General features: G+C 44.3%; 1 protein-coding gene across 2 annotated transcripts in view; it reads right to left on the bottom strand.

Annotated features, from left to right (window-relative positions):
• Positions 1-12,715: 12,715 nt before the first annotated feature.
• SOX5 (SRY-box transcription factor 5) overlaps positions 12,716-23,101 on the bottom strand; it is a 274,532-nt gene continuing 264,146 nt past the window's right edge. Inside the window, exons 15-16 of one of the 2 annotated variants that reach the window (XM_031063130.1) lie at positions 18,896-19,112; positions 12,716-12,782 (exon numbers count right to left, since the gene is read on the bottom strand). In XM_031063130.1, coding sequence (XP_030918990.1) covers positions 12,731-12,782; positions 18,896-19,112 — 269 coding nt within the window. In that variant the 3' untranslated portion in view covers positions 12,716-12,730. Of the gene's footprint in view, positions 12,783-18,060; positions 18,203-18,895; positions 19,113-23,101 lie in introns of those variants that run through there. The other variant, XM_031063131.1, reaches the window with a different exon arrangement.

Raw genomic sequence — 23,101 nt, 5'->3', positions numbered from 1 at the left:
GCTGAGAGAATGCAAATTACACTGCAAAGAGCTGAGAGAATGCAAGTTACACAGCCAGGTGTGGCAGAGGGAGGCAGCACCTTTGCCCAAAGAGGGGGTACATTTGCCCAAAGAGGGGGTACATTTGCCAGGCTGGTGGGGCTGTCACTGTGGGTCACAGCAGGGCCCATGAGACAGGCTTGGAGCAACCAGGGAAATGCTGCTCTCAGATTTGTGTGGAATTCAGTACAGCTGTGTCTCTGTGCTGAGCCAGGGCCCCAGGAAGGAAAAACAGCAAACAATAAGTATATTTAAATATAAATATATATGTATGTATTTATCTTTATTATAAATGTAAATTTAAAATAAATTTAAATTTTATAAATTTAATTTACATTTCTATATTTAAATATAAATAGTGCAGCCCCAATATAAATATAATTTGTATTTATGTATTTAAATATAAATGGTGCATGAGCAAACCCCAGTTTGCCCAGGTAATCCAGTTTCTGAGCTTTGCTGTGTCAGTGTGCCCCCACGCTTGCAGCAGCCTGCTTGGGACACCACACACCCCTGATCTCTGTGAGTCCTAGCAAAGCCCTCCAGGACAGAGAGAAAAAGCAAAAGAACTGGGTCTGGGAACAGAGAAACTCTTCAGGGAAATCCCAGGGAAATGGTGCCAGTGCTGTGCTGCAGATATTTGGGATTTGCCTCCTGCTAGCATCAGGTGTCAGCAGTGCCAAGTCCTTGTGCAGCAGGGAAGCAGAAGACCTGGCTGCTAAGGTCAGAAGCAAAAGCAGCTCACTTTTTTGGTTAAAAAGAGGAATTCTGAGGATCTGATAGGATTTTAAATCCACATTGTCTTTCTCTGGCTTTAGCTTAATCAATTCATATGGCATCATTAAGACACAAAGCAAACAGCTAATGCCACTTAAATATAAGTATTGGTATATCATACACACACAAATGTTATCATAAATACCTGTCGTTTTTGCTTGCATGAATTCACAAATTGTTCTTTTTTAGAACAAACTCCTGCTTGGTTTACTGCAGAGGTTCTGAGTGGTGTCAGTAAGCCCCAGGGCACTGTGGCCACTGTTCAGCTGCTTCCAGAGCCCCAGGCTCAGCTGGTCTTGTAAATCTTAAACCAGATCCTCGGAACTCGCAGGCAAATCCAAAGACCAAGACCAAAAAACCAAAAAACAAACCAAAAAAAAAAAAAAAAAAAAAAAAAAAAAAAAAAAAAAAAAGAAAAAAAGAAAAAAAAAAAGAAAAAGAGAGAAAAAAATTAGAAATCAGATGCTCAAGAGAGAATATTCTTGCCAGTAACATGACAGAGTCAAGTTAATTCAAAGTGATTCAAACAAGAGAGATGATTTCTTTTTTTTTTAGGATATTGCTGGCCAGTTCTGCATCCTGAATCTGATTGACATATGATACTACTAGGCTGAATGAAGACATTTTGCACATGTTTTTGCTTTAAAGAGCAATTGCTAGGGGTAACACTGGTTACTCACAATGTGGAGACATGCCAAACTGTTTGGAGTTGTTCTGAATGAGACTGGATTGCTGGCTATCTCATGCTTCAAGGTTTGCAGGACTGGGTGCATAATTCAGCATTCCTGACATCACCATGTGAGCACATAAACCCAGAGGGCTGGGGAAATAAATGGGAGGGGGGCCCAGGTTCCTACCAGGTGTGCCAGTCACTTGTGTGAATGGCATTGCCACCACAAGGACTTGAATGAGCCCCTCAGCTGACTTCATGGGAAGATCTTTGACTTTTACAATAATTTCACCACAAAAAGCAATGTTTTGACATACATTTTTGAATTTTTGAATTTCTTTTTTTTTTTCTAATACCCCTCTCTTTCCACTGCTGCCTTTAAACATCTTCTGCAGAGTTTTATTATTTTTTTAACAATCTATACTTTTCAGAATACACTTTCCACATCTGGGGATTTTGGAAAGATTTTTCTGAATGGAAGCTCCTCTGTCCCATGAGGTGTTGATGCAGTATTGAGAGCAGTAGCAAATTAGTCCATTAATTCTTAACAGCAGCCTGACTCTGTAGAGGCAAGCTTGGGTGGGAAAGTCCTTAAATCTGTGTCAGGATTGAATCCCTCCTTTTGTTTGCTTGCTTGGTTTTCAGGCAGCACAGCTGATCCTCCTGTTCAGCCTGTTCACACTCCAGAGCAGCTCCAGGTCCCCTCAGCATCCCTTTGCATCGGGGAGCTGAGCAGCAAAAGTTCTGTGAAAAAATACCAAAACAAACCAACAAAGCACAAATCAAACCCTAAGCAGCTCTATTTGAACAATCAGCCTGTTCATTAGTGCACATGACAAGTCTCCCTGCATATTTTATATATATATATATATATATAAAATACCCTGCACCAAAACCAGGGAATGGAGAGATGGGAATGCCCTGCACCAAAACCAGGGAATGGAGAGATGGGAATGCCCTGCACCAAGGCCACTGCTGGTGGCTGCTGCCCACTGAGTGGACATTGCCAAGAGACATGGGAATAAATGCAGATCCTGGCAGCAGGCAGTGCCCACCAGGCCAGGAACACTTGCTTCTAGTCCTTCCCGAAGTGTGGCTTGTTAGCTAGCTACTAAAACTTTAAGGAAGTCTAAATGCCTGTAACTGAAACAAGGCAGAAGTCTGTTTCAATAAACTTCAAAGTGGCATTGAGGGTTTTTATGCATTGTATTTTGTGAAGGCATTTGCTTCCAAATTGTGTTAACAAAAATATGTTGTTTGACAGATATCATCTCAGCAGACAGGTTGCCTAATCTGTTTTATTGACAAATTGACTTATTATTTGATCAACTTGAATATAGTCTTCAAGATATACTTCCATTACAAAAAAGTACATGGAACAGAGAATAATGTGTTTAGTCCATCATCTGCTTTCAGCTGTCATTTAAACATTGGTGTGTCTGTGAGGAGAGAAAAAAGTTATCCAGTTGTTTTGATCATGCTGTCAGAACTGTCTGTATTGTCTGGGGGGAATGCCCATGTAATTTCTTCCTCCTTGATACGATAATATCTTGACCCTCCCCATTCAGTCAGAAGAAAGCAGGTTACCATGGCTCTACCCACCACCTACATGAAGTTTCACATTCTATCAGGAGACAAACAAAGCGTCTCTGGGAGCCACAATCACTTATACTTCACTTCTTCTGCCTTCTCTTTCAGTGGGACCAGGAAACAAAGTGAAGTTTAAAGGTTTCCCTCACTGCAGTCAGAAATGTTTTTTTTTTTTTAAATTAAAATTCTAAGCTGTTGTGTTGCTGTCTTTTCATTAAGGGGGGCGAGGGTGGGCTGTTGATTACATTTATTTTTAAGCCAATAAGTTCCACTTGAAAAGTTTCAAAAGTATAAAGAACAAAAAAGAAGTAAGATCCAGATGGATTCAGGTAACAAGGCAGATGTGACAGCTTTGGGGGCGTTCCTCAGCACATTGTTTGGGAACCTTTCTTGTATCCTCACCTTTGGTGGGAGGAATCCTGCTGATCCCTGCGCTGTGGGACTCATCACAGACACTGACTTAAACCTGGACCTACAGAAACAACCTGCTCCCTTTGCCTGCTTGCTCCTGAAACTTAACAGCAGAAATAAATTCATCCTTGGGAGCAAGGCAGTCACTAGAAAGAATTCCTCCATTTAGCCCATTTCTGGGTGTCAGTCCCAATTTGTCTGTTTGCAATTACACTTGCAGTAGGTGGATCAGCTCCACTAGAGATAATTAAACAGACCCCGTTTTGTGATAGAAAAATCCCTCTGGATTCCAGATAATTACCAGTATTGAAAATCTTAGCCCTTTAAAATCAAATGGAATAGAGTTTTCATTGGGAAAGTAAATGCACAAACTGAATTAAAAACCTCCTTAAGTTGTCAATACAAAGGAAAATTATTTTCTTCTTCTTGTTTAACTCAGTGGGTAAATATATCCTTAGAGGGAAGTTGAATAGGCTCTTGATGCACAAAAGCTGGGTTTTGATAAAATGAAGCCCCTAAAAGAAGCCCTAAATCCAAACAGTTGTGTTAAAAATATGGGAGCTCTAGAAGTGACAAGGAAATCAGCCCCTGAGCTGTCCCATCCCTGTCTGGGTTAGCAGAGCACAGATCTGACTAATGGAAACCTGGCCACAGAGAAAAAAACAAACCCAAACCACCCACAATTTGCTCATCTTTGGGGTTTTTTTCTTCCTATTTTTTTAAACTGCAGACACTTAATGCCATGCTTGTCTGAGAGCTTTTCCTGTAGCTAATAATACTTTGCACTGTAGTGCCTTTAATCCAAAGATCTCAAAGTGCTTTGCAGGCATTAATGAATTAAACCTCATAAGACCCCTTTGAAGTAGGCATTATTATAGCAGCCTTAGAGATGGGCTGAGTAATTTTCCTGAAGTTGTAGAGCAAGTCCCTGACAGAGTCAGGAATAGCTGCTCAAGTCCTGCATCTCAGCTGCTGCTGTAACCACCCTGCCATCCCCCCAGATTAACTCCCTTAAATCATTTTCATTTTAAATAATTACTTTGATTTACTGACTGTATTTAAGCCGTATCTCTGTTAAATACAAGGAGAGGCACTGATTTATCTGTGCTGGGTGAGGCATTCAGTGCTGTGGGAGCTGTGCTGATGATGTGCAACTAAAGTGACACAAATCCCCGGGTGGGGATGCTCTGGGGGGCACAGGAGGGGCTGTGCAGGACTGAGCTTGAGCCCCCTCCTCGGGCAGCCCCACTGAGCCCTGCACAGGGCTGGCACCCACCTGAGCACTGCCTGAAATCACCACAGCATCACCCAGGGGTGATCATTGCCCTGAAAAGGGTCCCTGTGGTTGGAATCACCACAGCATCACCCAGGGGTGATCATTGCACTAGAAAGGGTCCCATATGGAACTGAGCCTGTGGGGCATGCAGGGCTCTGGGCAGCACCTGTCTGTGCTGGAGGACAGCTCCGTGTGAGCTGTGCTGCTCTCCCTGCCGCCCTGCTGCACACACCTGCTGCTCTGCCAGCAGGAGAACCACCCAACACCCAAAAAACCACCCAACACCCAAACAGCCAACACCCAAACCCTGAGCACCAAGCACTGGCTGGTCCCTCAGGGTGTTGGATGCAGCCAGCCAGCCCCCAGGGCTGGATTGCCGTGGCCAGGCCAGATGTGGGCTGAGGGGAGGTGGGAGGTGCACAGCTGTGTGTGGGCAGGGGGATAAGGGCAACGAGCAGCGCCATGAGGGCATGGCTGCAGTGGTGAATGCAATGGTTGCATGGCTGAAGCTCCAAATCCCAGCTGGGGACCTGCAGGGTTTCTCCTGCATGGCCTTGGATCACACTTACCTACCAGAGAGGAGCGCCCAGGAGCTGCTGCAGTGCCCTGCTGGTCCACTCCAGGGAGGGAGGGCAGGCTGTGCTGCAGCTGGGGCACAGCTGGTGCTCACAGGCTGCCCACACCACCCCAGCCAGGCCAGGGATGCTGCAGGGCTGGCTTCTCTTTCCTGGCTGTGGCCAGCAGGGATCCCTGACTGCAGTGCCCAAGTGCCACTGTGACACCACAGACAGCACAGCAGCATCCCAGGGGCTGAAATGAGCTGCTCCAGCTCCCAGGCAGCAGATTCCTGAGATAAATGTGCTCAAGGATTGTCTGTCCCTCTGCAGAGCGCGCTCTCCCCTGGCCGGCCTGACAGACAGACAGACAGACGCTGCGTGCTCCTCTGCCGCGCTGCTTTGCTGTGCACTCTGAACGTTTGTCACCAGAGCTCCCTGCCCGGCGGCCAGCGCTGCAGAGCCCCGGTGCTGAGCCCCTGGGGAGGCACACACGCCCCAACACCCCTGCTGCCTCCTGGGGGTTCCCCTCGCTCTCCTGCACGCACAGAGCCTGCCCCGCTCCCTTCTGGGGAGGAACACGCTAATTGGCACACGTCTGCCTTTAAAATAGGCTAATGTCATAATTATCCTCATTTGCTTCCTTCCTGCTGCAGGCAATTGCTGCAGTGTTTTAGAAGTTTTTGAAAAAAAAAATTAAAAAAAAACCCAAGCAAAACCCCCTCAGAACTTGTCTAGGGAGAGAATTTGTGCCACTCCCAAGGCTGGGCCTTATCACTTAAGGACACCAGAAACTTTTTCTTTCACTTCAGCTGCATATTCAGGGTTTAACTAGTTGTCATTCCTGGTTTTGCAAAGCCCAGCCTTATCCACACATATTACAGTTTAGATATATCCTCAGCTCAGATTGTCTCAGGTTCTCGTGGACATTTTTCCACACAGGTGTAGGGAACACTGTTGCTTCTGTCAGCCACCAGCCGCACCAAAAGGGAAAACAAAAACAAAAACACAAACACCCCCCTGCCCCAAAAGAAAAAAAGAGAATAAAAAAAAAATAAAAAAGGAAAAAAAAAGTTCTAAGTCTCACCTGCTGATCCAGGTGGGCAGCATGGGCCATGGCAGCAGAGAAGGGCTCCTTTTATCACATGCTGCTGACAGTCCCAGAAAAAGGGATTCTGAGGGGTTAAACCATCCTGACCTTACTGGTCAGAGCCACCATCACATAGTTCCTCTCCATCCCCTTCCCAGGTGCCCTGCAGGTGCTCTTGGCTGTCTCAGGGAGCTGCCAGAGCAGATCCCTGGTTTGCTGCTGGGAGGTTCCAGGTGCCACCTCACTGCCAGGAGGAGCACAGAGCCCAGCCTGGCAAAGCACAGCAGTGGGGACAGGTTCATAGGCTCTCCTCCTGCTTCCCCAAATATTGCCTTTTCCCTTCAGGAAATCTGGAACCACAGAGTGGCATCTGTCAAGCCGTAGGCACTTGAGAGTAAGCACCCATCAGAATAACTTACTGTCAAAACCAGGTACAAATTCATTTCATCCCACTTGGTGCCATATGCTGCTGTCAAAACTCCATGAACTGTTTAGGCAGCATGTTGGGACATTGTGACTAACTGAGCAGAGCTATTTTTTCTGTGGCTCGGTGTCCCTGTTTATAATTGGGTATTCCCTGGGCACAGCAGACCCAGGGAGAACCCAGCCTGGGCAGTTTCAAACCCCTGCCCTGGCCACACTGCTCAGGGACCAGCTTCTCTCTGCTCTAACACCTGGCTTTGAAAGGTGGGGTCACTTCTGTCCTGTGGTTTGATGAAATTCTTCACTCCTGGAGCAGGCTGGTGAGCTGAATCCAAACCTCATTTTCTGCTGCTGGAGCCCAGCTGCTTTGCTCTCCTGGCAGGAAGGTTGGCCAGCACGCCCTTTGCTGCAAGAAGTGGGAAACAGACCACAGGATAGGTAAAGAACACATTTGCTGTTTTATTGGTGCCTTGCAGGGCAGTAATACTGAAAAAGGGGAATGCAAAAGAAACAAAAAACCCAAAAACCAAAACCAAAAACCCAGGATGGTGGCGATCCACATCGTATTTTTGTTAAAGAGTACATCAACTCCTGTTTTTTTTCATTTATTGTGGCATGAATGATAACATAAAACCAAAACATGAAAATATACAACTTATATTACACTATGTGTTATGAACAAAATATAAATCTATAACTCTATGTTATATTTACATAATTATTTCTTTTATTAAATTTCAAGTGAGATGGTAGGTTGCACATACTTTGTTTTAAGCTCCAGGCATTTGATTGTCTCTATTTCTTTTCTATTTTCATTTCACTTGTAAAATCCAAAACGTTAGAAGGAGTAAGAGCTTTAGAGCCAATGGAGCTATATAAATACTGTTTCAGCAAACCAGTGACAAAAAACACTGGGGAGTAGAGAAATCAGTCAGTAGAAAAAACGAACTTGACACGTTCTTCAATCTGGGAAACTGACAAGTTAAGATAAAGTCGAAAAAATGTAAATATAAACCAAGCTAAACAGACAGCCCATGCCCTGTGAATTGAGGATACACTTGGATCCACAGCGAGTGAATGCCAGAGCTCTCTGCAGAAGGGAAGGGATGGTTCTACCAGCAGTGGTCAGACAAAGGAGGCTCCTGTGCCACACACCTGCCCTGCTGCTGCCCCACAGCTGCCTCTCCGGGCAGCACACGAATTCCTGCTCAGACCTGCACTTCCGCGGAGTGGAATTACTTCTGATGCTACCAATGTGATGTCAGAGGCTTCTTCGGGGACAATAACAGCTCATCTCTTTGGATTAAACAGAAAAAGCTCTGAAAATGTGCTGTAAAAAGGTTAAAGACAATTTACTCTCTAAAAAATGATTTAATTAAAGACAGTCTACTGCAGTAACCAAATCTTTGAAATAATGTCTTCGAAGAAAGAATTTCTTCCATATGCATTCATAATAAGAGGATTTGGTTACAAAACTAATTAAATGCTATAATAATAGCTAGTGTTCTTTTCTGGGGGCCTGATTAATACAGCGGAACGGTTAGATAAAGATGTTAAATGCACTTAAAAATCCTATTTTACTAATATAAGGCATGAATAAATGGAAAAAAGGATATACTCTGTGTTATTTAATTGAGCTTAGAAGCAAGTGCCTCAGTTTTTTCCCTTCTTTTCCCCTTTTCCCCACTGCTGGAGATGCTCTTTCTCAAGCTCCCACTATCCATGGTGGCTTCCCCCACTCAGGAGGAGGTGCCAGGCAGCCCCCAGGAGCATCCTGCCTCTCCAGCTTCCAGGGAAGGGGGCAACAGAGCCCACCCTGGCATCAGGGCCTCCGTGAGCTTCTAGGTTAACAAATCCTCATCTCTTCTAACCTGGTTTTTCTACGTGCTCCAGGGCACAGAGCCCAGGAAAAAAAAAAAAAGAAACAAGACAAGAAGATCATTTTTATAAATGCATATTTTGCTTGTTTGTTTTTTAGGGTTTTTTCCACCAGAAAATTCAAGAGGGACAGACAGTACCCTATTTTCAAATCTGGTCTTCTACTGCTGAAAGATATGTGGGTGCTCATCCTTGGACCTCAGAGAACAATAGCATGGGCATTAAGCATTTTGCTGGTTTGGAACCCCAGAGCCATTTCTGAAAAATTTATGTCTTCATCTTTTGGCCTCTTTTTTTTTTTTTTTTACTGTTTTACATTTCTGCATCAGTTTCAACATCCCAAAGGTGGAGGAAGGGGACAGTCTGCTACACAGCCCATTCCCACAGCCCCAGGGAAGGGCAGGCTGGGCACCGCCTCTCCCAGGGAACGTGCATGGAATTGTCAGCCCTGGCTGGGGCAAGGGGGGGAGCTGGGAGGGCTTTGTCTGACCCCACTGTGCCAGGGACACCAGGATGGAGACACCAGGCTGGGCACAGCAGGCACTGTCCCATCTCTGGAGCCCGTGGATTCCAGGCTGGGGACACCAGGCTGGGCACAGCTGGCACTGCCCAGCCCTGGTGCCCCCAGCAGCCTGTCCCAGGGCATTCAGGGCTGCAGCTTGGTCCCACTGGCCCCTGCCAGCCCAAGGCTTGCTCCAAGCCCCCCTGGCACCTACCTGGAGCTAAAACAAAGTGGCCCAGAGTGACACAGTTCAACCAGAGAGCCTCTCAGCTGTGGTGGAAATCAAGCATCCAGCAAATGTGAGGTGAACCCACGAGAGTCAGAAGTAATTTGTTCACAAAGACAGGGAACAAATTTGAAAGTTAAAAAAAAATAAAATAAAAAGGAGCAAATATCTGTTTTCACATTGTACATAGTAATGATATAAAAACAATTGTCTATTTTTTTTTTCCTTCTTATCCAAACAGAGTGCTTCAAAAAAATTGGCTCTAGATGACTGGTGTAATTAAATAACTAAAATGAGTGATGAGAGAGCAGAAGTTAATTAAGATTGAAAACAACACTCCCATTAATTCACTCCATCATAATAAACATCAGAAGTTGACATGGCTGGGGCCAAAATTAAAATAAAAGAAAGAGAAATGGTGTGAGCAGAAGAAGAAGTGATTTATTTTCATATGTATATATATATATATTTATATATATATAAAAAGGTAAGGTGGGGAGGGGTATCCATTTTAAATAGCCTAACAGCTTCATTTGCTGCACTGCCAAATTAGAACAGAATAAAATAAAGTTTAAAAAGGGGGGGGTGTAAATAAATTATACATAATTTACTAATCTGGGAACAGCTGACCATTATTATTATTATTATTATAATTACCATTCAACACTAGCAAGAAGAGGCAGTTCAACTGAAAAAAAAAAAACCCCAACACAGTCATAAAATACAAACAAAAAAGAACCCTCTCTGACACGGAGGATATGATCAGCTACTCCAAGCATAATTTCAGAGCAAATCTTCTGAGAGAGAGAAAACAGAAAAGAATTTTTCAAAGCAGAGGTGGAAATCAAAACGGGGAAAACAGAAGAAAAGGAAAGAGATGTAGCAGGGTGCAACTGTCACATGTCCAAACATGGGAGTATTGTCCTAAGTGTTCAATGGCATTTGCTTTTTGCTTTGCACCAGGTCTGCAGAGGTCAGGTTACACTTCAAGTGGGATTTCAGGAGGCAAAGAAAGGCATCCCCCCCTCCTACCTGTCCTGTTCATGGCACCTGGCACCAAGGGCTGAACTTGCCCGATTGAGGGACTGATTGCAGAATCAGGGCTGCCAAGCAGTGCAGACAGGGTTCTGCGAGTGCCTGGGCTGGGATCTCACTGCACTGAGAGGTGTGGGCTAACTTTGCAGGTTAGAGGGGATAACAACAGCCATGCAGCTCCCTCTGGGACAGGGACTGACTGGGAAGCAGCACGGAGTTGGCATCCTCAGCTGAAGAAACAATTCAGAGGAGAGTTTTGCCCAGCACGATGCCAAGACCTTCCTGAGCAGCTCCCAGACCCCTTCCTCACGCTGTGGCTGCCCAAGGAAGGCAGAGCTGCCCAAGCCATGGGAGTGCTCCACAACAAGAATGGAAATAGTTTAGCACAGAGAATGATTTTTCAGCTGTGAGAGGCAGCAGAGAAGGAAACTCAGCACTGCACTGGTCTGAGTTCTTGTAACCCCACTTGGAATTTGGAAATCTCCTCACAGCCATCAGCCTTCCTTCCCACACAAACATCCCACTGGTAAAAGAAGAATTTCTGCCAGTGCACAGGAGGAAAAGAAGTCAGTGAAAAAACCCTGCCTTTTGAATCACAAATCAGCACTCAACCACCCTGAAGGGATGAGTTAATCAGAACTGGGCCCAGGTGGTGGTAATTCATTATGCTAAGCACTTGGTAACATTTCCAGTGTCCCGTGCAGAACAAACCCCATTTTGGACAAGCCTTTTATGTTGTTTATGCTGCCACTTGAAGTGCAAACTAAAAGTAAAGGTTTCTTACAGACCAAGTCCCTTGGAGGGTGCAGGACTTCATTCTGGAACATGCTTTTTCCTCATGATAGTCCAAGATTATTCTTATTAGTACCATAAACACGCACACATGAAAATCCAAGACCATAAAATATTTTTTCTCTAAATTTCTTATGTCTCTCTCTCTCTCTTTTTTTTTTCACCTGAGAACAGCACCTACAGTTTCATGTAAAAAGCAAAAGCAAAAGCAAAAGCAAAAATATATGTCTAATCTCACCAGCTGCTGGTATATCAGGTTCTTCAAGGGATTGTCTAAGATATAACACTGTCCTAACTTAAGACAGAGCAAGAAGCAAATGAAAAGCCAAAGAAAAACAAAACAAGAAGAGACCAACCTAAAAAAAGCAAATTGGACTAGTTCAGCGCTTTAGTACAAATTTGGCACTTGCTCAAAGACTCAGTATGGTGTGCAACTGATGAAGAGAAGTCCTCTCTTGAATGGAAATGCTTGTTGGGGTTAACAGAAAGACTCCCCACTTCCTTCCTTGCCAGCCACGCGCACAGGCACGCACACACACACACTTCTGACCCAGATTTGACAGGGAGGAGGAGGAGGAAGAGGAGGAGGAAGAAGAGGAGGAGGAGGAGAAGACAGAGGGGGTTAAAAGGAATTTTATCTTTTTTTTTTTCCTGTCAGGTGCATTACCAAAAAAAAAAAAATTATTTCTCTTTAAACTGTAGCACAAAACAACAAAACACATTCACAAGCCACTTGTTGGCACTGTGTACCTGAGTGAGAATTTCTAGAACATTGTAGAACAAACAGCCATAAAGTTTATTTGAAAAAAAAATAATAATAATAAAAGGTCAACGGGTAAGACTTCAGTGCTTGGGTATAGCAGCTGAATTACTGGCATTATTTTACCCATAGCTTATATCATTCTGTTGTTGTCGTCGTCGTCTTTGTTTCCTTTCTTCTGAGCCTTTTTTCCTCTGATGCAGGCTGATGTCTATTAGTCAGCTGATGTCCCAACTAGTTAAGACTAACAGTTAAAGTAACAGTCAGTGTATGAGAAAGTTAATGTGCTTGGCCACTGGCAAGGATAAACCAGATGGGGCTTTATTGATTGATCCGTTTCCTTTCCTCCTTGAAGTCCCGCGGGCGAGTGGTGGCCCCGATCAGTTGGCCTGGCCCGCCATGTGGTTTTCACTGTCACTGCCATAGTCTGCATCGGGGTCCTCCTCCTCCTCGTCGTAGTCGTCGTAGACGTCGCCGTTGGCCTCGTCGGGCTGCAGCTCCTCCTTGACGAGCGGCTCGTCGCCCTTGGGCCCGTAGCCCCCCCGCCCCCGCGGGGGCCAGCGGCAGCTGCGCCTGTTGCCTGCCGGGAGAGACGGCTGTTAGGGGATGGCAGATAACACAACTGGACATGCGACTTGCTACGCTAAAACAGAGGGAACTGGAATTTCTGACTCCAAAATCTAGGGATTTCCAAAAGTGACAGTAAATTAAAAAATGACACCTCTCCAATGACACAACAGCGGCAGCTGCGCCTGTTGCCTGCCGGGAGGACAGTGTTGTTAGAGGATACAAAATAAAACAGCCCGGACACGCGACTTTCTACGGTAAAACAGAAGGAAGTTTCATTTCTGACTCCCATATTCATGGATTTCCAAAAGCGACAGTAAAACCTCTCCAATGACACGAAACAAACCAACAATTCATCATATTTCTCCTCCTCCATAAAAAACACAAACCAACAAATTTCTGCTCCTCCATAAAAAAACCACAAAACAATACTGTTGCCTGCTGAGAGAGAGAGCGTTGTCAGCTGCGCCTGTTGCTTGCTAGGCGGAAGCAATGTTGGGAGGATATGAAACAAAATAACCTGGACACCATTAAGTACATAACAGCGGCAGCTGCGCCTGTTGCTTGCTAGGCGGAGAGCAATGTTGGAGGATATGAAACAAAATAACCTGGACATTCAACTTTCTAAGGTAAAACAGAAGGAAGTTTAATTTCTGGCTCCAATATTCATGGATTTCCAAAAGTGGCAGTAAATTAAAAAAATGACAGTGCCACCTCTCCAATGACACTAAACTAACCAACAATCCAACAAATTCCTCCTCCTCCATAAAAAACCACAAAACAATAAATTATTTACATTAAAAAATTGTTACCAAAATATAAACATCAAAACCCCTAAAAAACCTTAAAAAAACAAAACAGCAGGAGAGAATGCAGAGGGTTGGAAGCCTGCATGGAACACAAGGAGGGCAAGCTCAATAGTGGGTACTCTTGGGCCTGCACAGGAATTCTTGCACCAGCATTTGAAACTCACCGAGCCATGCTCCACAAATGAATCCAAATCAACTCCACTGACAAGAAAACCCCATCTCTAGCTGTACCTGAGCTACACAGCTTCAGCTTGCCTGCTTCTGAGGGAAACTTATTTTCTGCATCAGCTTGGTGCCACCCAAAAATAAATATTGGACCAACCATGGTCCAACTTAAAACCCACGTATTTTGAAAAGCTTCCTTTTAAAAAATCCAGCCTGCTATCAGGAGTGGACATTAGAGTCACAGTAACTAGACATAAACTGCCAGTAGGAGAGAGACAGCAAGGTCTAGGTAGACTGCACAGGATTGGGAAGGTGCTGCAGGAAAATGCCTCTGGGTGAGGAGAAAGCAGAGACAATGCTTCCTCCACATTCTTCAGGGACCTGCTCGTTGCCAGGGAGAGGAACAGTGGGCTTTCTGGAAACAAGATGGGTTTACAGGATGGGTCACTAAAGGCCTCCCACTGGAAGCAGCCCTTGTGAAAAGCAGATTCTCTGAAGGAAGGTGGATAAAACTGGGAAAAGGCAGACTTAAAACGGAAGCGGGCATTACTGAAAAATAAATAAAAAGCAAGGAAACAACATGAGCATTTGAGAAAATTTCCTACAGGACGCCTTTACACAGCGTCTAAGCCTTGGAAACCTGTCTGCAGTAATGAAAGAAGAATTATTCCAGGGCACAGAAATTCCCTCAGCATCAAGAACACTAGCTGTGTTATTACCAGTGTTTGTTTCCCTGAGAAGCCTCAGAGTCCCGACAAGCCCAGAGGTTTAAAATTCATGCTGCTTTTGTTGCCTTCCTGCATGAAGTAATTCCATTGCAGTAATTCTGTTCAGTACATGCTGCACATTGTAATGTCATCAGCGGTGTGTCCATCTGCACTGAAAAGCCTTGCCACAGGAGACAGGGCAGAGTCTCTTGAGATGAACATTCTTAATTAAGAATGAAACCCTTCCCTGTTCCCCTGCCTGCCTGTGCCCTGGCTGCACAGTAAGCCTCACACAGTACAGTGATCCTGAAAGGCTCTCCTCTGCCAAGCAGCTTTGTACTTGTTTGGAATTGCTTGCTGCATTTTCAGATACTTCCTGCCTGCCATCCAAGCAAGGCCTGCCTCCACAGAGCCCCTACTTCCACGTTTCTGAAACAATCCAAGTTGTCTCTGCTGAAGATACAGCTCTTAAAGTAGGGAGCAGATCTAATTTGCATTTTATTCTTAATTCAAGAGGAAGGCTTTTGTTTTCCGGAGTCAGCATCCCTGCAACAAGATTCAGCACACTTAAATTGGTTTTAATATTTAACAATAGGAACACTTTGCACTTAAATGGCGCTTTTCAGAGTGCTTTTCAAATATTAAATAATTTAAGAACAGTATTTTTCCACCTCTGTGGGATGTCCAGCCTAGAGGATCTTGCAGCAGTCCTCAGACACAAATGTATTAGGGCTCTCAGCAGGCCGTGCCTGACACGCGACCACTGAGGATGAGGACACTGAAATAGGGAACATTAAAAATTCCCAGTCCTTCCCACCGGGATGCAAAAAATTACTACATTAAGTACACAACAGCGGCAGCTGCACCTGTTGCCTGCCGGGAGAGAGAGCGTTGTTAGAGGATACAAAACAAAACTACCCAGACATGCAGCTTTCTAAGGTAAAACAGAAGGAAGTTTAATTTCTGACTCCAGTATTCATGGATTTCCAAAAGGGGCAGTAAATTAAAAAATTTACATCTCTCCAATGGCACTAAACTAACCAACAATCCAACAAATTTCTGCTCCTCCATAAAAAACCCACAAAACAATACATTATTTACATTAAGTACATAACAGCGGCAGCTGCGCCTGTTGCTTGCTAGGCGGAGAGCAATGTTGGAGGATATGAAACAAAATAACCTGGACATTCAACTTTCTAAGGTAAAACAGAAGGAAGTTTAATTTCTGGCTCCAATATTCATGGATTTCCAAAAGTGGCAGTAAATTAAAAAAATGACAGTGCCACCTCTCCAATGACACTAAACTAACCAACAATCCAACAAATTCCTCCTCCTCCATAAAAAACCACAAAACAATAAATTATTTACATTAAAAAATTGTTACCAAAATATAAACATCAAAACCCCTAAAAAACCTTAAAAAAACAAAACAGCAGGAGAGAATGCAGAGGGTTGGAAGCCTGCATGGAACACAAGGAGGGCAAGCTCAATAGTGGGTACTCTTGGGCCTGCACAGGAATTCTTGCACCAGCATTTGAAACTCACCGAGCCATGCTCCACAAATGAATCCAAATCAACTCCACTGACAAGAAAACCCCATCTCTAGCTGTACCTGAGCTACACAGCTTCAGCTTGCCTGCTTCTGAGGGAAACTTATTTTCTGCATCAGCTTGGTGCCACCCAAAAATAAATATTGGACCAACCATGGTCCAACTTAAAACCCACGTATTTTGAAAAGCTTCCTTTTAAAAAATCCAGCCTGCTATCAGGAGTGGACATTAGAGTCACAGTAACTAGACATAAACTGCCAGTAGGAGAGAGACAGCAAGGTCTAGGTAGACTGCACAGGATTGGGAAGGTGCTGCAGGAAAATGCATCTGGGTGAGGAGAAAGCAGAGACAATGCTTCCTCCACATTCTTCAGGGACCTGCTCGTTGCCAGGGAGAGGAACAGTGGGCTTTCTGGAAACAAGATGGGTTTACAGGATGGGTCACTAAAGGCCTCCCACTGGAAGCAGCCCTTGTGAAAAGCAGATTCTCTGAAGGAAGGTGGATAAAACTGGGAAAAGGCAGACTTAAAACGGAAGCGGGCATTACTGAAAAATAAATAAAAAGCAAGGAAACAACATGAGCATTTGAGAAAATTTCCTACAGGACGCCTTTACACAGCGTCTAAGCCTTGGAAACCTGTCTGCAGTAATGAAAGAAGAATTATTCCAGGGCACAGAAATTCCCTCAGCATCAAGAACACTAGCTGTGTTATTACCAGTGTTTGTTTCCCTGAGAAGCCTCAGAGTCCCGACAAGCCCAGAGGTTTAAAATTCATGCTGCTTTTGTTGCCTTCCTGCATGAAGTAATTCCATTGCAGTAATTCTGTTCAGTACATGCTGCACATTGTAATGTCATCAGCGGTGTGTCCATCTGCACTGAAAAGCCTTGCCACAGGAGACAGGGCAGAGTCTCTTGAGATGAACATTCTTAATTAAGAATGAAACCCTTCCCTGTTCCCCTGCCTGCCTGTGCCCTGGCTGCACAGTAAGCCTCACACAGTACAGTGATCCTGAAAGGCTCTCCTCTGCCAAGCAGCTTTGTACTTGTTTGGAATTGCTTGCTGCATTTTCAGATACTTCCTGCCTGCCATCCAAGCAAGGCCTGCCTCCACAGAGCCCCTACTTCCACGTTTCTGAAACAATCCAAGTTGTCTCTGCTGAAGATACAGCTCTTAAAGTAGGGAGCAGATCTAATTTGCATTTTATTCTTAATTCAAGAGGAAGGCTTTTGTTTTCCGGAGTCAGCATCCCTGCAACAAGATTCAGCACACTTAAATTGGTTTTAATATTTAACAATAGGAACACTTTGCACTTAAATGGCGCTTTTCAGAGTGCTTTTCAAATATTAAATAATTTAAGAACAGTATTTTTCCACCTCTGTGGGATGTCCAGCCTAGAGGATCTTGCAGCAGTCCTCAGACACAAATGTATTAGGGCTCTCAGCAGGCCGTGCCTGACACGCGACCACTGAGGATGAGGACACTGAAATAGGGAACATTAAAAATTCCCAGTCCTTCCCACCGGGATGCCTCCAGCACGGCCACAGCTCCTGTTAAACCAAGCACTTTCTGTGGTGCCCAGACAGGAGCTGGGCTGGTGTCTGGGAGTTTAGCCCTAACTGACCTGTACTGGTGGATGCCACAGCTGGGGCACCCAAACCCACCTAAATAACCCATCTGAACCAGGAATGCAACGCTGTGACTGGTGCCTGCAGCCACGGGCCACTCTGCCAGCTGCTTCCAGAAAGATTTCACCCTGGGTTGTGCCCCAGTGCAAATTACCTCCAGAAATGTCTTGATTTCAATGTCAGCCCTGTTTGGAAAGCTGAATTTCTGTAGGCAGAATGTTACAAGGTTAATTTTTCCCCATGATGAGGCATGCATGTTAACCAGATAAGCAGCGTTTGGGGGGCTCTGTTGCCACCTATTCTTTTTCCATAAGGCCTCCTCCTCTTTTTTAATCTCTTGATGCCAAATGTTGGCTGACTTCCCTGTGTTTGTTTCAGTGCTTACCACTGGGATCACTGGACCTGCCAGCACCACAGGGTTAAGCAGCTCAAATTTCTCTGCTGAGCAGCTTATTCTAACAATGCACACTGCAGCTGTTTAAAACACAGGCTGCTGATACTTAACAGTCACTGGATAGATGCTCTCTCCTTTATTGCTACTTCCAGCCATTAACTGAAGAGATGTGCAACCCAGTTAATACTGAAAGGATTCCAAACTCAGATGAAACAGAACACAAATTCCGTTATTTCAGGGGGTTGCTCTTTTTTGGATCCCTGTGTAGCTTTTAATTTTCACACGTGAATACAGAAATATCGTGGAATATTTGATTACTTCGGATTCTTTTTGATCTGCTGTAACCAACACCAAGGAATATCTGCAGAAGGAAAATATATGCTAGTCTTCTAGGCATATTTATTCTAATCATATCAAACTGATCTATTAGCTGTTTATCAGAAGTGGCCTTAAAATTTCTGCCCAACAGAAAGCATTTAACTTGCTGGACTGTAAGACACTCCCTGGAAGGACAAATGAACAATGCAGACATGATATGAGTACAGCTTGGCATCAATCAACTAAGCCACGTCCATATTCCAGCTCGAGTTCAGTGTGCTCAGCAGTCCTTTTGCAGACCACTTGCCACAGATCCTACTGAATGCAAACTTCTTTTTTTGGCTTTTGGATCCCGAGGCACTACCACAGATTCCTTCAGATGCTCTCTCTGAGGCCTCGTAATAGTTGTAAGGCTTTACTAGAAGACTGATTTCATTAGAATATTTTTGAACTTATTTCATTAGAAATAAGTTTCATTACAGAATCTTAAAGCCTTTTTTCTCATGATCAGAGTGGAAATGAGACAGTTGGCTGAGGTGTTGAGTGTAAAACAGAGACAGCAATAGGGTTCCTAAAGCTACCCAACCTCCTCCTGGAACACTTTGCTGTGCGGCACAGCTCTCATTTCCTGTTAGCAACGCCTAACTCTCTCTCCAATAAACTATGATAAAGAATGAAGATTTCCCCCTGAATTTGGTTAGTTTTGGATGGAATGGGTGTGTGGGAGGTGCCCTACCCGACGTTGAAGTACTGCCTCATCTCCTGGCGCCGGTTGCGCATGATGGCCTTGTACTCGCCGATGCGCAGCTTCTTGCCGTCCACCAGGCACGTGCGCTTGGGCCGCGGCTTGTACTTGTAGTCTGGGTACTTCTCCAGGTGCTGCTTGCTCAGCCGGGCCTGCTCCTCGTAGTATGGCTGCTTCTCTAGGTTTGTCATAGCTTTCCAGCGAGATCCTGCCACCAAAACATAGAAAACAAGAGAAAAAACAGAGATGAGATGCCACTCATCCCCAAATGCTGCCAGGCAGGGAAACAAGTAGGTCACCCAGAAGAAGACACCCAAGGTCGTTTGGCTTTGGGCTGGGAATCTGTCAGAGCTTCTAGACAGGGTTCTGCTCTTGTTTGTATTTGACTCATAAACCTCCAGGGGATGGCCAAGATGCAGAGAGAGGCGGCACTGGAAATTTTGACCCAGTATTTTACTGAAATTTATCTACCACACAAAGCCTTTCAGGTGGGCAGTAAAACCACGATCCTGACAACGGGCAACCCCTGACACTTTGTTCCAGGAAAGAAGGCAGTGTATTTTGGAGGGATGGACACAGAGTCTGCTCTGCTGTGGCCCCACATTTCCCCTGACTCACAGCTCCTGCTCATGGAAGGCTCCACTCCATGGGCGGCTGTCTGTGATCCACAGCTGGATCAAGGCATCAGAGCTGCACAAGTCCACAGACTAATCCTTCCTGACAAACACTGGGTCTTTCTGGCTCCCAGGCTGTTGGTCAGGAGAGGAACTGACTGGAAATGCTCCGCAGTCAGGTACAGGAGTCTGCAAAGACCCTGAAGCAATGCCTCTGAAAGCCATAAACCATCCCATATGTGTCAGTGGGGTTTTAACTCCAGGACCAAGTCCTGGGAAACACTGCCAGCCCCAACTGAAAGAATTTACTGTGTCATGAAGGGAAAAGCACTGGGCTAGTGGCATTTCTCTCCCAGGAGCTGCACTATGGCTTCATTGCTGGCAGCCCTGTTTTCTGACTATGCTAACCTGGGTATTTCAGATAGGGATACAGTAAAGACTTCAAAATTGTTTTCAACTGCCTGCTGAAAGTTGTAAACTAATATTTCTTAAAGGATATAATATGGGAGCAGAAAGTAAAAGTTCTGGAATCAGTTGCCCCATTTTATTTTTCCATTAAATATAGAAGTGCTTCAGGGTAAGATACATTTCAAATAACAGGAATAGTTCAAGCTGTGAAACCTGTGGCCTAGAAAGAAAACTTTATTGGAAAATAGTCAAGTTTCCCACTGGAAAAATGTTTGAATAGTTTCTCAATTTAATGGGTTCATAATGCCATATGTCATACTTGACTTCCTCTTGTTCCTCACTTTTTATGGTCAGCTCATGCTACTCCTGAGGCTGGTCTTATCCCACTGTACCCCCAGGACTCTCAGTAGAGGGAGCACAGTTATCCTTCCTCCAGGAAAGAAAACACTTTCATTCCCACAAGCAGGATTCCAGCACAACTCTCCCTGATGTGGTGGCCGAAGTATTTAGGGAAAAACCCCCAAATTCAAAGGCTTTGCAGCACCAAGCACAGCTCCTGCCCCTCAGCTGAGCTTGGGCAGCCAGAGCTGTGCCCACACAGCTGTGTGTGACTGGCAGCACATCTGGGGAGGGCAAATCTTTGAGTCCAGGGCAGAAGAGAGATGCCCTCACCCCTGCCCAGACACTTGTGCTCCAGGCACACATGTGCTGATTTTAAGCCAAGTTTCTCTGACAAGATTTTTCAGCTGTTTGCAGTATTCTCTAACTTTCAGTGCATTAGACTGACATTTTTCAATCTGAGTACCTGAATCAGGCTGATTTTATGTTTAAAAACATTCTCATATAGACAAACCCTTGTATAATGTATAGGTATGTGTGCACATTCATGTAAACACATGTATACATTCCAAGAGAATTTCTGAAGCTAGTAATTAACTTCATTTTTTTCCCTAAAATCTTTACATGGATTTCTCAGTGAAATTAATTAAAATATTTACCGAAATATCTAAACAATGCATTATTAAACTGACAGGGTCCAGCAGTCCCATTTTAGCACTTTTTTAACAATTTACTAAAAAAGCCATTATCCACAAGTTTAAGTTGCAGTGAACAGATGGATGACAAACGTATGCACAGATGAATTTAGTGACAAATCCGTGTATCTCATTTTTATGCTCAAAACATAATACCACAGTGTCAAACATAATCCCTAGAGAATTCTAGTGCTGGGAAGGGTACCTCCTCTCATTTTACCATAAAAATGACCCTGGATTGGTGAGAACTCTATCTGAGTTAGTGACAACAAGCTCTGTGACCTCAACGTGTAGCAGTGCTGCTGGAAAAATGGGAAAGAGAAATTGTGGCTTTCTAATAAGGACACCCTAATATCTGGCTGAACTGTGAGATTTAATTGGTCACCCTGTGCCAGTTAACAGACAGCTCCCTGCTGGCTTCAAAAGCCTGGCCTTTTGCAGCAGAGGGAAGAACTTTGTAATGTTTCTGTCAAGAAGGAAGATGCCAGGACATCCCTCTCTATTGCACACATAGAATGAGAAAAAAAATCAAATGTGATGCTGTAAAGAAATAGAAACATCATCTTTCACTGTCTCAGACCTTGCTTTTCCCCATATCTGGCAGCAAAACAGAGAGTTTGGAGTCAGCTATACTGTCTGTCACCTCAACAGGATCTGTAATGAATTTGCACATTTTACTCCAACTACTGTATATCTAATCAGAAAAAGATGTCTCCATATCTCCCTGATCTAGCGCCAAATAGTAAAAGGTGATTCCTTATGTTAACAATTTCAGCAGAATGGCTTATTAAAACCAGATTTTAGGGTATTATAAAATGCTTAGAAGCCCTTTAAAATGTCAACCAGGATCCCCAGAGACTGCGTAAAATGTCAGCCCAGCTCAAGCGCCTGTTTTAAGCAGAATGAATTAGCAGCGTGCTGTCGGAGGTTGTTATCCAAAACAATCAGTTAAGAGGGAAAACATCAAGCTCCCTTTGTACTTTCTATATGAAAAGGGCCATTCAGAATGATCTTGTAGATTTCTGAGGCTGATTACTTAAAAACAGTTTTAACCAGGTCTACTCTCAATTTAGAAACAGACCAAAACTATTACTGCCCTGTCCTCCGGCTAATCACATCATACACCTCTGACCAGTATAATCACTTTCAACCAGTATAAGGTTCTATTGCCATCAACATAGCCAATTTAGCCTTCTAATCCTGTTCCCATAACTAATCTAATCATCTCGTACCACCCTTTAAATCATGGGTTAATATCATCACATCTGCCATCCGTGGCAATACATTTTGCTTCTCCAACCAATTTATCTCATTTCCACTTGCCCCCTGCTAACTTTTCATAAGACCACTCTAATCAAGGGAAGCCTCAAACCTCTGACCAGTCTAAACCTGGCATATTTACCAGCCCTGCAGCTGGTTAATGCTGCCATTAGAACTGCACTGCATCTCTTGAGCAGCCTGCAAAACCAGTGAGATCTGCAGCACAGGTAAACACGTTCCCTGCTTAGCCACTGGCCTGAGGGATGCTTAGGTCCTCTAGCTGTTTTTATTGGTAAAAATACAATCTCTCTAATTTGGTCACAGACATATTATTTTTCTACTGAGAAGTAATTCACTGGCCATAGTGAGCCTCACTAGTCACCTACTGCATTATCCAGCACAACACGGAGGAGTAACTTTGGATGGAACATGGTCCTGAGAATCTGATCAAACACTGACCAGTTGGAAGAATTTGGCATGAGATTCAGCAGATGATGCTCGAGATGATCGAAATATTGATCAGGATGTGAAGAGCAGACAATATGGAAATCAGAGTTTTTCAAAAATTCTTTTCAATGTACAAAGAATGAAGAACCACCAAGTGTAGGAGAAGATCAGGTTTGAGAACCTGAAGATGCACAAATCTGTGGGGCCTGCTGAGATATATCTACAGGGCCTGAGGGAACTGACAGATGAACTGGCTAAGCCACTGTCCATCCTAGTGGAGGAGCTTTGGCAATCTGGTGAAGTTACTGCTCTCTGGAAAAGGAGAAACGTAACCCCCATGTCTAAAAAGGAAAACCTGGGAACTATAGGCTCCTCTCCTCCTCGGAAAAATGGCCACAACCTCAATAATTACAAAGAATATTTCAGGCTGTGGT

Source organism: Geospiza fortis, unplaced genomic scaffold (genome assembly GCF_000277835.1).
Source record: "Geospiza fortis unplaced genomic scaffold, GeoFor_1.0 scaffold292, whole genome shotgun sequence".
NCBI classification, from domain to species: domain Eukaryota; kingdom Metazoa; phylum Chordata; class Aves; order Passeriformes; family Thraupidae; genus Geospiza; species Geospiza fortis.
This window is presented reverse-complemented; position numbering and strand designations above follow the sequence as displayed.